At 31.1% G+C, this 19,957-nt stretch overlaps 1 protein-coding gene across 11 annotated transcripts in view; it reads right to left on the bottom strand.

Moving 5' to 3' along the window:
• LOC114338023 (disks large 1 tumor suppressor protein) overlaps positions 1 to 19,957 on the bottom strand; it is a 1,799,868-nt gene that overhangs the window by 1,503,613 nt on the left and 276,298 nt on the right. For all 11 annotated transcript variants that reach the window (XM_050644675.1, XM_050644671.1, XM_050644669.1 and 8 more), the window contains exon 3: positions 555 to 691. In XM_050644675.1, the coding sequence (XP_050500632.1) occupies positions 555 to 691 (137 nt within the window). The remainder of the gene's footprint in view (positions 1 to 554; positions 692 to 19,957) is intronic.

Raw genomic sequence — 19,957 nt, 5'->3', positions numbered from 1 at the left:
TGCTTAAAAATTAAAGACAAATAAGCTATGCGATAAATTAACCGTTGACCTACACAAAACGGAAGCATATGACCGGTACTAGAAATTCGAAATGGATGGAATCGATTTATCTCTGAAAGATAAATACGCGTGCCAATTTTTGTTTTTCTAAATAGAAGCGTTCTGGAGATATTTAAGAAAAACTAATTACCAGACGTCATATTCAAATAGCTCTAGCTCCCTTAGGAAGCATTTTCGGACTAAGTGAATTGGGTTAAATTGTTTTAAAATTATCTGAGGAATCTTATGTCTTCGTTTGTCGGTACAGTTTCTAGACACCCTGTATATGTGACAAAGAGCTCAATCATATTTATATTAATGCTTATGTCCTGAGTAACTAATGACAACCAATTATTTTATTGAAAATCATAAGAGTAACGATATTCGGCTTTGATATTTTTTCTTTGGCTTCTTTCTGTTAACAAAATAAACCAAAGGATTTTCCTTCAAATACTCTACAGAAACGAATTGCGGAACGATCATTTTCTAATATCGGAAATAAAGCAAAAACTCACCTCGTTATTTGTGTAGGCAGGTATAATGGGACCATCGTTGGCTTCCCACTTGTTGGCGATGCGAATTGTTTCCGCAGTTTTTTCTTGTACTGATTTATTTTCGTCTAAAAGCGTCAGTTCGTAAAATTCTTGTATATCTGGAATAAAATGCTTCAATTATTCAAATGCACAATTTTATTCGACAAAAAAAGAAAATAATTAATAGCCCAGTAAATGACTATTTTTGAGTGTAATTTTCAGCGTTACGACGGATTTACTTGAAAATTTGGATTTAGGTCTCTCTTACCATCTAGTTCGTTATTGGACTTAATCCTAGGGTTGCTTTTACTTGGAGGGTAAAGGTTACCTCTTTTCGTGGGTGAAAAAAAAACGTTTAAAATAAGTCCGGAAATAAATAAATTGCCCAATTCTAAATAACTTCTGTTCTATAGAGTTTTTTCAATTAAGTCAATACTTTTTGGGCTGTCTGCGAGTAAGAATTTTTATTTTTCAACAATAAAACCAAGTTCTCATGCAGTTTTTCGCAAATAACTCAAAAAGTAATAGGTCTGGATCCCGCGTATGAAAAAAAAGTTGATTAATAGAAAGCTGAAAATTTGTTAATAGCTTAAGGGTGTCTAGTCGGATAAACTTTGATATATGGGAACACTGGAACAGGTGCAGTTTTAATTGTGGAACAGGTTAAAAGTTTGGAACGGTCACACCACGAAAACGGCACATTTATTTTGTCCGACAGAACAGACTGCTATTTATCACCTGTCATAATTCCTGTCATTTGACATATTCTACATGTTCCACCCATTAAAACGCCCATTTGGTGATGAATAGCAGTCTGATTTTTGCATGAGAGTTTAATCTCTGTACGAAGAGTTCAAGTCTGTTCTGTCGGAAAAAATACATTTGCCATTTTCGTGGTCGGACCGTTTCAAATTTTTAACCTGTTCCACAATTAAAACTGCCCCTCTTCCAGTGTTCCCATATATCAAAGTTTATCCGACTAGACACCCTTAAGCTATTAACAAATTTTAAGCTTGCTATTAATCAACCTTTTTTTCATACGCGGGTTCCAGACCTAAAAGTATTTTATCGAAAAAACATTCTTAGCTCATTTGTTGGTTATTTCACGTTAAAATATTCGATTTGGAATTAGAGGAATAAGATTATGAGCTTCAACTTTGCTTTTACTGGGTCTATCTATAGCCTTCGTAAATATACCAATTTCTTTTGTTTTTTAAAGCTACATTTTGGTTAAGAATATTTTTTTTAGATAAAATACGTATTTTAGATGAGATACGTACAAATCAGTGTGTTCTGCCAGTGTTGACTTACGGTGCGGAAACGTTGACCATGCCAAGGAAAACAGTGCAAAAGATCCGTGTATCTCAAAGGGCGATGGAGCGTGCGCTATGTTGGGCGTTTCACTACGAGACAAGATCTCAAACCGACAGACATGACAAAGAACAGGAGTGGCTGATACAGTAGAAAGAGTAGCAAAACTGAAATGGAACTGGGCAGGTCACGTGGCTGGAATGACAGATAATAGATAGACAAAGCGGATACTGGAATGGAGACCAAGAGGTGATGCCTACCGAACCAGAGATCGTCCATCAACACGTTGGACTGATGATCTAAAACTTTGTCATAGGAATTGGATATAAGAGGCACAAGAACGAAATAGATGGATAATTATGAGGGAGATCTATGTCCAGCAGTGGATAAGCGAACATTAAATGATTACGTACTCTTTAAGTTATTTGCGAAAAACTACCTGAAAACGTGTTTTTTTTTTGTTGAAAAGTACAAAATTTTACTCGAAAATAAGTCGAAAGGTACTGACTTAGATAAAAAACTCTATAGAACAAAAGCTGTTTATAATTAGTCAGTTTATCCATTTCCGGTATTATTTTAAACGTATGTTTTTTATTCCCATGAAGAGGTGACTTTTACTCCTCAAGTAAAAACAACCAACGGCACAACAAAAGTCCAACTTTGAAGTAGAGGGTAAAATAAACTTAAATCCAAATCTTCATGCAATTCGATGATGACACTGAAAATTCCACGGTATCGCTGTGTTTCACCTTCATTTACTGGGCTATAAACAAGCACAAACAGAACGCCAACACAAAAAAGTTGATGTTGAATATATAATACAAAAAAGCTCTGTATATGGATTACATATTTATTTAAAAAGTAAAGAAATCTCGTACATTGTTAGCATTACAGGCGGATCATATTCGACAATATTTTTGATGAAAAAAAAGCACTGAAAATTATTTCACTTTTTAGTTTTTTTGTTTTTGCTGTAAAGGACCTATAAAATTTCAAACACGTGGCTGAAAAATAAATATGGAGTAAAATACTGTGAAATTTTAAGTTACCAGTTGGAAATACTTTCCTCCAAAATAAAAATTAAATTAAAGAAATTAACAAAACCACCTAAACCTAGTATAATAAGAAACCCTCAAATACTTCAACACATCTCATAATAGCAGATAAATAGAAAAATGCACAGTATAGGGAATATACCAAACGAACAGAGAACCATCAACAATTGTGATGAATTCGCAAAACAAATTAATCAAACCACTGAAACTTGGCTCTAGAACTCATGTAAAGTAATAGAAGACCTTAAAAAAACACGACAATCACAAGAATCTTAAATATATCTGCGGATTGCAAAACTAAAAAATCATTACCTACTTTCGATCATTAAACGACATTGCAAAAAAAGGGATACACAACCGACTTGACATAATTAAACTTGCTTCTCAATAGAATGCCATACATCGTCATCATCATCATCATCATCATCATCATCATCATCATCAATGGCGTTACAACCCTTCACGAGTCTTTGCCGCGTTTACTATTGCCTTGCATGTTTGTCACTTGTCAATTTCAACTCCCCTATCTCGGATACGAAACATTTGCGGACGTACGTTGATAAAGCAAACTGTCATTATTTTTATGCAGAATTATCCCATCCTTAAAGTTCGCCATACTTATTTAAAAACACCCTATATTGACGAAAACCAAGACTAGTTGTTAAAGTACCTAACTTTTTTATTATTAAACATAAGCGAATGAATAAAAAAACAAAATGTTAAGAAAACATGAGGCTATAGTTAGGTATTAATTTCAGTAGTTTATAAATGCTAGAATATTTCGGTTCATGCGAACTTTGAGAAAAAATCACAGTTTGATTGGTACACCCGGTATACAATGACAATTTACCTGTCTAGCAACGATATTATTACAGCAATATTGTTAAAAAATAGGGCTATAACACAATAAAAAAAATCACTAAAATCAGACAACAGACAACATTTAGAAAAAAATATTTTCTCCACAAAAAAAATTAAATTTGTGGCTTTTCTTTCCGTCTTCGAATTGCGAAGCAAGATCTAACTGGTGTTAAGTTTTCCACAATAAAATTTGTGTCTTGTTATGTATGGATTTAAGAAAATGTTGATGTAAAATTGACCTAAACTAAAGAATACCGAGATATTACCGTTTTAAATGAAGGCAGACACATTCAAGCCCCCATAAAAACATACACGTCTCAATTTGCTTTTATCCTTATATTGTGAAGAAATTTAATAAAAAATACAATCTAAATATAAAAATGCCGACACAAACATCCAAAGAGTACCTAACTTCCACATTTTCTTACCCTATTTCACTCCCCATATTACCAAAGAAATATTTGTGAGGTCGTTTCACTCCCTCGGTATTTCTAATTCATTTTAAAAAAAGAGCGAGCCCTATTGTCACAACCTCCAGTTTTATGAACCATTTTATAAATTTAGATCCTTCGTGAAAAGAGGGTACCTTAATAAAAAACGAAGTAAGTTTATATTGTAAATTATCAGGGTCCTTAATTTGTTAGTCTGATTTTTATATTTATGAGGCAGGCTTTATGATATAAGACGATTTATACGGTAAAAAAGCAGCTATATTTTATCGTTTATGAATTTTTTTGATGGATTTTAAATTACAAAATACATACGTAATCACAAGATTATTATATTAGTGAAAAATTTTTATACTACTGCATATTTCAAGAATGACAACCTCAAGAACAAAGCAAAACGTAGGTAATATGTAAATGTTTTAGTCGAGATTTCCTCAAGATATTTACTCCAGGGTAATAAGCTACAAATAGACCATGTTCGTTACACTCAAAGATCCAGGTAGCTGAATACTTTTTTAGTTATTGTAGACCTATAGGAAGAAAACCTACCTGTTTCCTGCCTAGAGTTCGTGTCCGTTTTTAATCATTAACAATTTAGTGCAAAAATCGAGATTTTTTCGATTTTTTGCACCCCATTCAAAAGCTAAATAGTTGATATAAAATTACAAAATTTAATTTTTTAAAAACATTAAAATACCTTCAAAATTCCGATTTTTGAAAGTTAAAACGTTGATTTGTTGCTACGCAAACTGCAAAATAAGTGAAAATCGTTATCTGTTAATAACTTTTACTAAAACTACCTTTGAACTTAGTGTTTCACCCAAAGTTGGGTATTGGGGTACTTAACAAACACTCAAAATTTGAGACCGATCCATTAATTAGTCCAAGTAATGAAGCTTAAAATAGGACAAAACCTCGCAATTTTTACAGAATAGATCGATTTGCTTAAAAATTTGAGAATAAGTAGTGAATAGTCGAAGGATCAAAATCTATATGATGCTGAAAGGCGCTTTTACCATGGGGTTGGTTGTCACCCCATCTCGGGGGTGGAAATTTTTTATTATATTTTGACCTCAAGAGTTAGTAAAAACATTAATTCTAAGCAAAAAACGTTCTATATATTTTTTGTTAAAATTAATAGTTTTCGATTTATTCGCTATCGAAAGTGTTAGTTTTATATCGAAAAAATCAATGTTGTTAATAAGTTTTCGGCTAATAACTCCAAAAGTTTTCGTTTTATCAAAACAACTTTACCTAACAAAAATGTACCTTTTGAAACAATAAACAAAAAAGTTTTCTTTAGTTTTTTTTTAAGACCAATAGTAATCAAGCTATATATTATTAAATGTTAGCTCTTCTTCGTCAAATGCTGATACTGTAGTTTCAAAGTCAAAAGACGGGAAAACTATGCATTTTTCGAGAATGACTTGTTTAAACTAATTTAAAGCATTTTAAAATATCTATCAACAGAAATAAAAACAAAGTCTTTAGCTCAAAAATTAAGTGACGTATATTGAAAAGAATGTTAGTCCCTACTGTTTTCAGCGAAAAAGTGATCGGAAGCAACCTCCTAATCACCCCCCTAATTAAAATTAGTCATTAAGCTTATTTGATCTTCTTTATTTTTATATTATTAATAGGTTCTAGAAGTTTGACTGGCTTAGAATGATTAGTTTTTAATAAAATGGAGTTAGAAGCGAATAACGATTTTTTGTAGTTTGAAAAAAATGGCTTTTTCTTCAGAATAGAAAGATTAGCATCAGAGAAACGAAAAAATGTTTAAATACGAAATTGTAGCGTATCTAATTCTCAAAAAACTGGTTTGCAAAAATTTCTACTACAGTAAAAATTGAGTGAGCTATTGATAATTAAAACTTGTAATAACATGCAAAAACCACCTTTACCAACCCTTTCAAAGTCACCTCTTTTTGTGACTGAGTATTTTAAAAAGAATTAATATCAATAGGCTTATATAACTTATAAATATCTACAAAATTCTATTTTGTCAAACTTTCTAAGATAAAAAATAGAAAAGTTACGGTTAAAAAATCAATACATATTTTGAAAAAAAAAAAAAAAAAGGAGAAATCCAATTGGAAGCATAATAATGTAAGTTAGCGATGTTGTTAGTCATTGGTCTTATTCATTCTTCTTTATTTATGTATTATTAATAGATTATAGAAGTTTGACTGGCTTAGAGAGATTAGTTTTTAAAAAACTGGAGTTAAAAGCGAATGACGAATTTTTGTAGTTTGGTAAAAATGTCGATTTCTTCAGAATAGAATGATTAGCATCACAGATACGAAAAAATGTTTAAATATGAAATTGTAGGTTATTTAATTCCCAAGAAATTGGTTTGAGAAAATTTTTTCTACGGCAAAAATTGAGTGAATCGTAAATTAGTATATTATTGAAAAACACTTATTTTTTCGATATAAAACTAACACTTTCGATAGCGAATAAATCGAAAACTATTCATTTTATCAAAAAAATGTATAGAACATTTTTTGCTTAGAATGAATGTTTTTATTAACTTTTGCGGTCAAATTATAATAAAAAATTTGGGTGGCAACCACCCCCATGGTAAAAGCGCCTTTCGGCATCATATAGATTTTAATCCTTGCGCTATCCACTACTTGTTCTCAAATTTTCAAGCAAATCGATCCATTCTGTAAAAATTGCAAGGTGAAAAGCTTCAGTTCCTGGACTATAATTAGTTTAAGAGTTATTCTATTTATTTATCCTAGATACCTTTATTTTGCAATAACATATGACAGAAAATAATGAAGATAAGGCAATTCTGCGTATGCCAAAGGAAAGTAGGAAACTGATGCTATCGAAATGTACTAAAAAAGATAAAAAAATTATCTATAAAGTCAAAAATTCTATTGACAAATTTGTGAAATTTTGTAGTTTATAAACATTTAGAATAACTCTAAAAATATTGTCCGTAGAAAAAATCATTTTACATATAGAAAAGCTGGTATTTTACACGAATTTATAATTAAATAAAAAATATATTTAAATAATTGTATTTATATTTATATAATTATATTTATATAAATTTATAAACAAATTGCATATTTGTAATGTACCTAGAAATTACATGCAAATTAAAAAAAGAAAGATCAAAATCCATTGAGTTGATCCGGAGATATAGAAAATTATATTCGTTTGAAATTGCTTTTTCGGTATTTTAACTCGGTGGATTTGTAGGTTCCCCCTAGTAATCGTTTGAACTACATTTTTGAAAAATCGTAAAGGGTGATATGAAGGTACAATGTTTGTGCAAATATTTTAAGAAAAATACAAATTCCATTCTTTAAAATGGCATTCATAAGATTCCTTAATTATTATAAACAAATTAGCAGTGAATTAAAAAACATATGACTAACTTTGTCCCAAATGAATCCAGGCTAAATGTGTTTATTTGAAAATTCGTGTTAAAATACTATCTTTTCGAATATATAAAAAGACTGTTTCTACGGACAACATTTTGAAAGTTATTCTAAACGTTTATAAACTACAAAATTTCAAAAATTTGGCATTAGGATTTTTGACTATATTAATTCTTTTTTTATCTTTTTTTAATACATTTTGATACTATCACTCTTCTACTTTCATTTGGCATACTCAGAATGGCCCTATCTTCATTATTTTCTGTCTTATCTTATTGCAAAATAAAGGTTTCTGGGATAAACAATTAGAATAACTCTTAAACTAATTAATGAATCGGTCTCAAATTTTGAAGCTTTTTTTTAAGTACGCCAATAACCAACTTTGGGTGAAACATTATAGTTCTTATCCAAGACAGTTTTAGTAAAAGTTATTAACACATAACCATTTTCACTTATTTTGCAGTTTGCTTAGCAACAAATTAACTTTCCAACTTTCAAAAATCGGCATTTTAAAGCTTTTTCATTGTTCTAAAAAACTGAATTTTGTAATTTTTTGTCAACTATTTAGCTTCTGAATGGAGTGCAAAAAATCGGAAAAATCGCGATTTTTGCAAAAAGTTGTTAATAACAAAAAAACGGACGCGAACTCTAGGCAGAAAACAGTTCCTTTTTACTTCCTATAGGTCTACATTTACTAAAAAAGTAGTCAGCTACCTGGATCTTTGAGTGTCCCAAGAAAATCCTTATTATTCTGGACTAGTTGAACATTTCCATAAGTAATGTTAGATGTCCGATTTTTAGTTTGTTGAGATATAATCATATTATGCACTCTCTGATGTTAACCTAATAAGGTTTGAAACCAGTTAGGGTGCATATGGTGCTTCCTGAACGAACTGAAATATAAAACAAATCTTGTTTAGTTTTCTTGACAATGAAATGATTATTTATTGAGATAAATTTTACTCCTAAATGAGTATTCGGGACAATTTTTCGTTGGAATTTTACCGCGATGGACAAGCGAGACATGAAATGCAACTTTTAGGTCTCCTTCAACCTTCTTTGGCCCAGCAGTTCGTTTGATTACAAATTTTAGAAACTATGAAGCTGTTATCAGAAAACTTGCTCCGAATAAAGTTTTATTTTTAACATTATTTTAATTTTATTAAAATTAGAATTTTCACTTGATAAATCTTCTACTTCAACAAATATAGTTACCAGCCAATATAATTTTTTCTTTTATCTATCCATAAACCTACACATGAGTAAGACTAACAAAGTTATACCAACAGCCAACATTTTCTCCCTCGCCCACATTTGTTCCATTAACAGCCAGGCATAAATTTTCCATTTTCATAAAACTGACATTCGCGCAGTCCTTGGGCACTCATGTATATATTATAATAAAATGTAGATGTAGATGTGGAGACGTTTGCTACACAATATTTGTTTTACAATTTTTGTCTGAGTTGTGTGTATCATAGTACGAGCATTAGATAAACTTATCAAAGCATGTCGGTGGTAAATTCTTGTGTGACAATATATTTCAGCAAATAAAGGCACAAAATCTCATATTCTAAAGTAGATTTAACTTTGTTAATTATACAAAATATCTCCTCTAAGATGTGTGTAAATTTAAACGTACGTGACTCGGAATAGTCAACCATTTTTAACCAAGATATATTTCTCGCCCTTTTCTATTCAGAATGCAATACACGCAGTAAATATTTAGTTTCATATGCACTCGTATGTATCTTCATTTGTAAGATTTCCTAGCTTTTGCCGCATTAAAGTTTAACCAAATAATCGACACTCTCCTGCCTGGTGCGTCTTTATCTTTATTAAAAGCTGATCTTTAGTTCAATCGTGTGGGTCAAATCTTTAGACGTTAATTTGACTGCCTTTTTTTCAATGCAAATGAATGAAAATTTGCAGACATATGCATTCGCGGGAACAATACACAAATAGCCAATAAAATTATTTTTTATGTTTATTAATTGTTTAAATAAAAAAAAACGATTTTAATGGAAAGTGCTTAAATTCTCGTTTTTTACCATGTAGAAACTCGAAGCTTTTACAGATTGAAGCTAATTATATGAACTATACATAATCTCAATTTTTACGTTCATTTTTTACGTTATGCTTCATAAATAAACAATAAAATTTCAAATCGTTTGCCGAGTCCGACTACTTTTTATTTTTATAAACATCCTAAGCGGCGACGATTTTTGTCGTCGATTTTTATCTTTGTTTGTATAAACATCGGTGCTTATTCGTGTCAAATTTCAATAAGATACGAAACAAAACTTCAACCAAAACTCGAATTCAAAAAATTCGTGTTTTTAACGTAGTCTTAGAAAAACCACCGGTAGAGACGTTTCGTGCTATAATTAACATTTAAATTCGTAATTCGTGAAAAATTAACAGGGTCTACACCGTGTAATAGTGCATTAGAAGAGATGGAAAGACTGCTGAAATTGTAATAGGTGTAAATAATGATTTTGATTTAAGGAATGTATGAAGAAATTACAGAAAATGTACAATGTATGTATCAAATGTTGAAATTAATGCAAAAAATGTATATATCATATACATTTTTTTTAACATGATGATATATTTTAATGTCTGAAAAGTGTAAGACTAAAAAGTAAAAAATAAAAAAATATGAGAAAAACATTTTTAAGAAACGCTTTTCGTTAGTTACGAGTGATTAAAATTAAAAATATAAAAAATCAACTAAAAAGTAAAAAATAAAAAAAAAATAAGGATTATTCGAAAACAAAAACTGTGAGACGGATTAAATATACAAAAACCATACACATCCGTTAATAAACTGAAAAAAAAAAACTAACACATTCGTTAAAGAAAAGCATGGAGCGCTAAAAGTAAAAAAGTATCTATCCTCAAACCGTTGTAAGGGTTTATCAACATCCAAAATTTAGATCAAGACATATTCATTTAATTCTTAAATGTAATAGAAACAAAACCAAAACATATACAGTGGAACCCCGATAAGTCGGCCCCCGATAACCCGGAAGTCCGGCTAACCCGGACCGATTTTTATCAGACAAACATTACAACAATAAAAATGTATGTCCTTTATGCTGGATTTTCCAATTTCTTTTCAACATCTTAAAATATTTTCTTTTATCTTTCCTTATAAACATATTGTTCGAATACTATAATATCTTATATTTTTCAGGCTAATTTTATTTATCATAATAAACTTTCTTCGTAAAAATTTGTCGCTTTAGCGAATTCCTATGTAGTTCATTCGTTTCAATTTTCAATGTCAAACACATTATACAATGAGAGATAATGCGTATTTGTGTAATTTGATACATAATATACCTTAGTAAAAATGTGTTATCGAAACCAACAGGCATCTGTAGTATCCTTTATTTACTTGAAACTGTCTTAGCATTGTTTAGAAAAAACTATTAAAAAATTATTTTTCAAACAATGGTCTTAGTCTTCACTCTTATTAAATAACATAAGTTCGTTCTCGTTGCGAGACGGTATTGTGTGTAGTAAAGTCGCATTGTTCGTTCCGTTCTGTAATCGTTCGTAAATATATTCAGATTTTGTGTTTGCGTGATTTTTTGTCTACGTAATGGCAATAAAACTTAAAATGTTGTTTTTGTTTCAAAATGATAACAAAAGACAGTTTGGACAATCGGTGCAAAGATAAGAAAGCTAAAAATGAGACTCTCGACGACGCTTTGTATGTGTGGAACGCGAACGTGGTTTACAAGTGTCTGTGTGCCAATTATAACGGAGTTTATCTGTAAGCATACCATATTTTAATAATTTTTACCATTTTCTCCGGCTAACCCGAATTTTCGATAACCCGGATCGGCCGCGGTCCCGATTAATCCGAGTTAACGGGGTTCCACTGTACATTTGTTTACATTTTAGTAGGTCACCTAGATTTGTTAGAAACACCAGTCGGCGATAATGCATAGTCAACTAATTCATATTTTCGTAAGTCATGGTCAAAGCTGAGTCGGCAATATAAACAAACTACATGTTACAAGTTTGTTTATATATACATGAAGGCATCGTGATTCATTCTAATTGATTCGTTACTCAAATATCATTCTTAATCCAGATGCACTAGTAGATGGTTCTACTTTAAGCACACCAACTCGTTACTGATAATTAGTATTGTTCAATAAATAAAGTATGAACAAATAATTTATTCCTAACAGCCAACCCTCTTCTCAGAGTAACCACCCCACGACAACAGTATTCTTTTATACCGTTTATTCGATGAAGACGCGCCTCACGCTTTTCTTTAACGAATGTGATGATTTTTTCAATTTTTTAACGAATGTGTGAGATTTTTGTATATTTAGTCTGTCTTAAATAATAAGTCTTAATAATCAGTTTTTTTCGAATAATCCTTCGAGTTTGTTTGTAAATATATTTTTATTTTTTGTTTTTTAGTGGATTTTTTTATATTTACAATTTTCTTCTTCTTCTTCTTCAAGTGCCGTCTCCTAATCGGAGGTTGGATATCATCATCACTATCTTTACTCTATCCACCGCTGCTCTAAAGAGTTCTATAGAACTGCATTTAAACCAGTCCCTTAAATTCTTTAACCATGACACTCTCCTTCTTCCTATACTCCTTCCGCCTCTTATTGAAGTTATACTTCTTTACCGGCGATAGAGGGTGAATTTTTATATGGTAAAACCTAGCGACCGGGAGCATGCGCATTATAACTTTGTTCTGATTGGATGTTCAAATGACATGTCAAAAATTATTCAATATGGCGGCTGTGGCACAGCTGTAGTTAGATTATTTATGGTTGTATATGTTTGGACTTTTGGACTATTTTGGACAAGAAAAACTCATTCTAATTTGGTAAGTAGTTTTTATTATAATCATATTGTAATTATACATTTGGATTAGGTTGAAATACATACATTTATTTTCTCAAGAATGCGGATTTTAGAGAGAAATCCCAAATTAGGTTCGATTTTTATTTTTAAATTATGATTTTTTGGCGTAGATTTATTTATCTAGTAGGTATGTAATGCTTTGATTTACATACTTAATTTGATTACCAACAAAAGTTCTACCAATCTTCATCTAATATATTGTTTTCTTACTGTTTTGTTATATTTTTATATTTTCTTCCACAAAATTTAAACTACATAATTAAATTTTCAAAACAACTGTCAAACAGTAAAACGTTCAGTTACCGTATTTTTCCACATTATAAATAATGTGGGATTGGCCGAGTTAGTCTACGCTTCGATTACGAATCAAAGTGCCACGAAATTCACGGGTTCAATTCCCGATGCAAGTTTTATTTTTTTATTTTTTTATGCATGTTATGATTGTAAGTATATTTGTTATATAATTTTTTTTTCAAAAAATGCGTATTTAAAATTTTTGCCAACAATTATTATCGTTCAGAAGTCATTTTTTCTTTGTGGCATTTTTCAATGTGTTTGAGTGCGTTTTATTCTTTTATTTTTTTAAATTTTTGGTATTGTCTTAAAAATCACATAATATGTAGTAGAAGTATAACTTCTTACGTGCGTACAAAGTACACACACATTCTTTTTCTTTCCCTGTATTATCAGTCTTAGCATTTCATATCGCGGTCCCCTCATTACGTGTCCCAGATATTGTAACTTTCTTATTTTTATTGTGTTTATTATTTCGCATTCTTTACCCATTTCTCGCAGTACTTCCGTGTTCGTTTTCCTCTGTGTCCATGCTATTCTAAGCATTCTTCTGTAACACCACATTTCAAATGACTGTAGCTTATTTATGTGTTCTTGCTTTAATGTCCAGCTTTCAAGTCCATATTGTAGTATCGAGAACACGTAGCATCTCAAAGCTCTTGCTCTCAGTTCTAAACTAAGGTCTTTGTTGCAGAGAACTGTTTTCATCTTTACAAACGCATTTCCTGCTATTTCTATCCTGGTCCTTATTTCTGTTGTTTGATAATTTTTCTCTGAAATCCAGGTTCCTAGGTATTTGTATTTATCAACCCTTTCTATCGGCACATTTCCAAAATGTATGCTTGTTTGTATGTTTGTTTTCTTAGTTATTATCATGTATTTGGTCTTTTTTATATTCACGTCTATTCACAAAAGTACACTTCTCCCCTTTTACCTGTTTTTTATATTCATTTTTAGTCCATATTCTTTACAGAAATTGTTTGTTTTGTTCAGTAGTACTTGGAGTTGTTCAGCAGAGCTTGCTATAATCACGGTGTCATCTGCATATCTTATGTTGTTAATAGATCTTCCGTTAATTATTATTCCTTCACTTTGAGATAGCAATGCTTCTTCAAAAATGGCTTCACTATACAGGGTGTCCCGGAAAATAGTGCGTTCCTTTAAGGTATGGATAGAATACACAATTTGGAACAAAAAAGTCCTATACCATTTTTTTCTAAAGTTAACCGTTTCCAAAAAAAAGTTAACATAGTTTTCCATATACCTGTATTTTAATGTTTGGAAATTTTAATAAACTGGCAACATCGTACGCACTACGGCATAATAACATAATAAGAACTCGTTTGTGATTGTGATTAACCGTATTTAAAATAATCCAACCTAATAGTAGGTAATACTTATGTATTTACTATTTGTTTACTAAAATTATTTTCTTTTGAAATGTATTGAAATACCTATTGCATAATTTTAAACGAATTACACATCTTTTAACACAAAAACACATCTTTTAACGGAACTAGTATTACGTATTTAGTAAGGTTTAAATGGGTTGAATGCTGAGTATTGCTGAGGGCTTTAACTGAATTACATAGTTTTAATAGTTTACAGTGGAACTTAAATACACCAGATAATGTCTCAGTAATTTGTTTACTTGTGAACTGAAACAACTAAGTTGTACTTACTTGAAAATAATTAATATACCGAATAGATGTTTCAAGTAACCTTTCACAAACACCATTCATAGGTAATAACATAATAGGTAATACACTCACTATTCGAAAACATTTTCGGCATTTACACTAAACAGGATTCTTTAAAACTATCTGCTTACTATCTATCTTCTATCTATTTACGTGGGACTGTCTATGCTTAAATTTGCGTACCGCACATAGTTGTCAGATTTAAATTTGGATACCAAAATACATATTAATTTTTTGGTCAAACGGTTGCATTTAGAAAAAAATGTTATAAGAGTTTTTTGTTCTACATGGTGCCTTCTACCTATACCTTTAAGGAACGCACTATTTTCCGGGACACCCTGTATGCATTAAAGAGTAATGGAGACATAATACATCCCTGCCGAACTCCTCTCCTGATTTCAATTTCTGGACTGGGTTCGTTATCTATTACAATTTGTGCTCTTTGATTCCAGTAAAGGTTTGTTATTATTCGTAAGTCCCTTTTGTCTATGTCTATACTATTATATTTTCAATTTTAGTCACTCGTAACTAATGAAAAGTGTTTTTTAAAAATGCTTTTTTCATATTTTTTTTATCTACAGAACAAAATAAGAGAAACGAATTACCAGAGGATATATATTATCTCTAGCTTTAAGACAAAATATGTGGCTTTCGCATGACAGGGCACCAGCACATTATTCTTTAAAAGTTCGTCAATACTTGAACTAACAATATTCGCATCAACTGATTGGTCGTAGAAGTGAGTTTTTTTAGGGCACCAAGAAGTCCTGATTTCAATCCTTCGGAGTTTTTAATTTGATCATCAATGAAGGTATTAGTTTACAAGAGAAGAATTAGTTTTCTTTTAGAATTGCGACTGAAAATAGAGAAAGCCTCGAGTTTGATTAAAAAGAATAGAGAAAGGTTATTTTTTGATATAAAGAGATATTTGCGAAACCGAATCATAAAGTATATTAAAATAAAGAGTGGATATTTGAAATAGTTACTTTAAATATTCTTGTTTTTTTTGTATTTTACTTTAATTTGTTATTGTTACACACATTTAGAGGATAAAATTTTTTATTGTAAAATTAAAAGTCATTGGACTTTTTAGAAGCAAATCATTCGATAACTGATCGAAGTACATGATTCTAAAGGCGCATCCATAGTGCACGCTTGCATCCATAGTGTCAGCGCTCTGACAACTAAATACGAATGATGAAGCGCCCTTTTACACAGTAATTTTTTTGGGGAATTTAAAGCTTCTTCATATTTTTCTATTATTTTATAGATACATTAAACAATACCAAAATACATGCACCAAAGTACATGCAACTATAGTTTATTCGCTTTCACGATGAGCTAAGGCGCCAGTTTTCGACGCCTGATTCGTGGGTTTTTCGCGTCGTCGCAGCTGGTCATTGGTTAGAAATTAATTTATAACAGATTAAACTCGCTCTGAAATTGGCGTCTTAGCGCATCTTGAAAGCGAATAAACTATAGATGCCAAAAAAACGTAAAATTTTTACGTTTGATTTCAATTTTTAAATAGAAATTTTAAAAATATACAAAATTATTGCGAATTTTTTTTTATTTAAATTTATGTGTTTCGGCAGCAATGGCCATTGACACAAACAATATTGGTTATACAATAATTAATTACAATAAGGACTTAAAACTAATTATTGTAACAGTTAGTTTCTAAGTCTTAAATAACATTAGGTAAAAATTATGAAGAAATAAAAATTGGATATACAATCATTGGATACTATAGAGACGTACAACTAATTATTACAATTATTGATTATTAGTTATAATGATTAATTATTAATCACTGAATTTTGAATAACAGGTAGATATTATAAAGACAAAAGATCATATTGTGTTAAATAATTAAATGTCTTTAAAGGTACTAATTAGGTTATGAAGTTGATCGGACGAGTAAGCTCTCGTTTATGAGAATATTTAAAATTAGTTTCTTGAAAACAAATGATATCGGCTTCTGTATTGTTGATTAGCTGTTGTATGCGTTCTAAGCGAGGGTAAAACCCATCGCAATTCCAGTGAAATAGCGTGAAAGTAATGGCTTTAGGTAGTCAAGGAAGAGTCTGAGAGATAATCGTTATCATTATTGGTTGATTGAGATGCTGTACTTGCTATTTCTGTGTTGTCTATATTTAACTGTCTCTTAATTCTTTTAGAGACTCTTGTGAATCTATTTTCGCTGTTCTGTCTTCAAGTGAGGGGTATATTTTTGACATATCGTCAAGGAGTGCGTGGACATTTGGAGTGAACTCCTCTGATTCGTGCAAGGGGTTATCACTGCCGAATGTATTTTCAAGGAAGGCTAGGAAATTTTCAACAGGAAGGGAAAATGAGTCTGGATTTTCTTGAAAAAGATTTTGGATAGTGTGAATTGCGGAATTAGTTAATTTAGACTTATCGGGGGAGTCTTTCTTAGATCTTTTGGCTTTATGCTTAGTGGGAACAATTACATCTGGTGTGGGCATTTCATTGATTTTAGTGGGTGTATTTTTAGAAGTTTGTGTTTCTAAAGAGATGTTTCTTGTATTACTGATGTCAGAACGACTTCGTTTCTGACTGGTGGATGGGGGAAGAAAATCATTATTTGGGGTTATGGAAGTAATGGGAACATCGACTGTATTTATTTGTTGACTAAGATCTAGATTATTTGTTGGGGTTGAAAGTGTGTCATTATTTGATATTGAGGAAGTGGAAATAGGTTCAGTAGGGAAGTATTTCTAGGAGGATTTTGACAATTATTTCCTATGTGACTTTGTTGTTGGCATAGAAAACAAACGATTTTATCCGTAGAGAGAAATATTTTGTGAGAGTTGTTGTCAAAAGGGATTATTAATGAAGTTTGTAACATAATATGAGTAGTAAATACATCACCAGGGATTCCAGCTTTTAGATATGATACTGGTGACGCGAGTTGTAGACCTAGATCCTTGAGATGTTTTTCTATGATGTCGTGTGGGATTGATGTACAAACGCTGGAGATTATAAGCCTTTTAACTGGGGTTACTGGTCTCCGTACTGGTAGTTCAACTGTATTTATTTTAATTGTAGGATGTTCAGTTATAATTTGATCGACGAGTTCAGAATTTGTGAGGTAGATACAGATTCTGTTATTGGAAATTCTTGAGGCGAAGCAGATGTTTTTCGGATTAACAATATTACCTATGGCCTTGACATAGTCGAGTAGCACTAAATTTGGTTCTGCATGAATAAAATACGGTCGTTCGGTCTTCGCTCTTCTTGGGCTACTTCGGACGTTGTTTAGTCATAGTAGCAGTTGCATATGAACTAGTAAGATTACTGGAAGAATTGGGTCTAGACATGGTGTTGCTAACAGTGGGGGAACATTGATTTAAATTGTTACTCATATAGTCAAAAGTAACTTGAATTTTTTTATATTAACGCTTGGGATATCTGGAAATAAATGATAACCTTGGATACATGAAAAACTATTGACAGTTTGGCACTGAATGTGTTTAAGTTGGAAAATTATTAAGTATCTCTTATTGACCGAAGTTACAGCTTGTTCTTGATGATTAACACGTAAAACAATTGTTATTAGTCACTATTTGAGCGAAAACTAATTTTAATAACTAGTATTTACAGTAATAATTACTTTCGGCACCAATGTTTTGTAGAAGCCTCATAAAGTTTTTAAATTAATTGCAACTTAACTAAACAAAAAAAAAATAGAAAAATTGACGCTTTTGTGGGGTAGGGGGAGGGGTTGGTGGGCTAAAAATGCGATGCGTCGTAGTTTTTAATCACATATAACGTAAAGAAATGGAAAAAAATATTAAGACTGTATCGATCTCAAAAAATAGCATTAAACCCGCAAAACCCTTACAAAACTTAAAAAACATGGTTTTTGGGGGGTTTAAAAGTATTTGGCCCAATTTTTTAATATTATAAAGTACTCAGTAATTTCAAATTATACATAATCTATCAGCAAAACCTTGAGTTGATCTATTTTGAAGTCTATAAAATGGAGAAAATCCCGCAAAACCCCCTAAAAAACAGTTTTCCAGATTTTTCAAGATGGCGCAGTTGACGGAAAAATCTGAAAAAAATCAGAGGGATAGTTTTTGTTAAAATACACAAAATTAAAAAAAATTGGACCTGTAGCCATCTCCAACAAAAAGTTACAAACTTTAAAATAATATAAAAAAAATTTGAGGTTATGTACACTCGACCTATGGGTTCATAAAAAATGGACATGTTTTGTAAAAGCTTTAGCTACATGTGTGAATTTTTTGAAACTTTTAAATCAATTGCAACGCAACTAAAAAAAATTAAATCTAAAAATCTACGTTTTTGGCTGTGGGGGGAGGGGTAAGGGGGATGGCGAGCTAAAAATCCGCATAATCTCATTTTTTAATCGCATAGAACGTAAAAAAATAAAAAAATTGAATTCTGGGAGTGAGGGCATTTTGCCTATCTTAACGGGGGGTACCCTTTCGGCACCAATGTACAGATCGATACATACACGTTCTGACGTTAGTTTGACAGTCCCTATTGCGAAAATTAAAATCACTCTAAACATCAGGTGTTTCGGAAACTAGCAATATTTGTTAAAGCACAATGTTGAGCACAATCATCTTATTTTGAGGTCTAGAATCTACAATTTAGATTTGACGTTCTTACTGAATTACCCTCTATAATTGGAATGTCGTTTAATGGTAAGAATAGGAAAGTAATAAATTACTCTACTTTTAATAAAACTGTGACCTACTTGTTACCCGTACTTCTAAAATTTATTAAAATTAATCTCCATAGATTTATAATTTTTGAGAAAGAAAGATTTAATGACTAAACTTTTGCTGATCTTGTTAGCGGTTAAGTCTGGTGGGTAAGTTAAAACTTGTGATATCTTAAAATTAGTAATTCGCCTCTGAGAGTCGAAAATGCCGTATATTTAATTCAAGCCATTTAACCAAAAACACTAGATAAGATCCGTGAAGAGTTCTCTAACAATTCCATTGTTTGAAAGTATAGTGCTGAAAGGCAACATAGAGATTCTCTTCTCTGCCGCATAATGAATAGAATAGCGAATAAAGTATAAAATGTAGAGATGTCAGAGTATAGGCTATTGATTATATACTATAGAAAGGAACTACAACGTTAACGGGGTTTTATTATTTTATATGGTCAATGAATCTCTATATATGAAATAACCGCGAAGTGCTACCATTTAAATGGGTGCGTTTTTGAAAAATGGGTGAATTAGTCCCTGGGCACAGTCTACATAAAAATTGTACCTGGTTAAATTTCCTATCTAAATATAACTTTTTAAAGTCAAAGATACTTTTTTTTTACAAAAATATATTCAAAAGAAAAAGCCCAAAGAAACCCAAAAGAAAGAAATTTTGTTTTTTGTCCCATAACTTTTGT

The sequence above is a fragment of the Diabrotica virgifera genome, chromosome 2 (genome assembly GCF_917563875.1).
Source record: "Diabrotica virgifera virgifera chromosome 2, PGI_DIABVI_V3a".
Lineage (NCBI taxonomy): Eukaryota > Metazoa > Arthropoda > Insecta > Coleoptera > Chrysomelidae > Diabrotica > Diabrotica virgifera.
The sequence above is the reverse complement of the archived record's forward strand: the minus strand, read 5'-3'. Positions and strand labels throughout refer to the sequence as shown.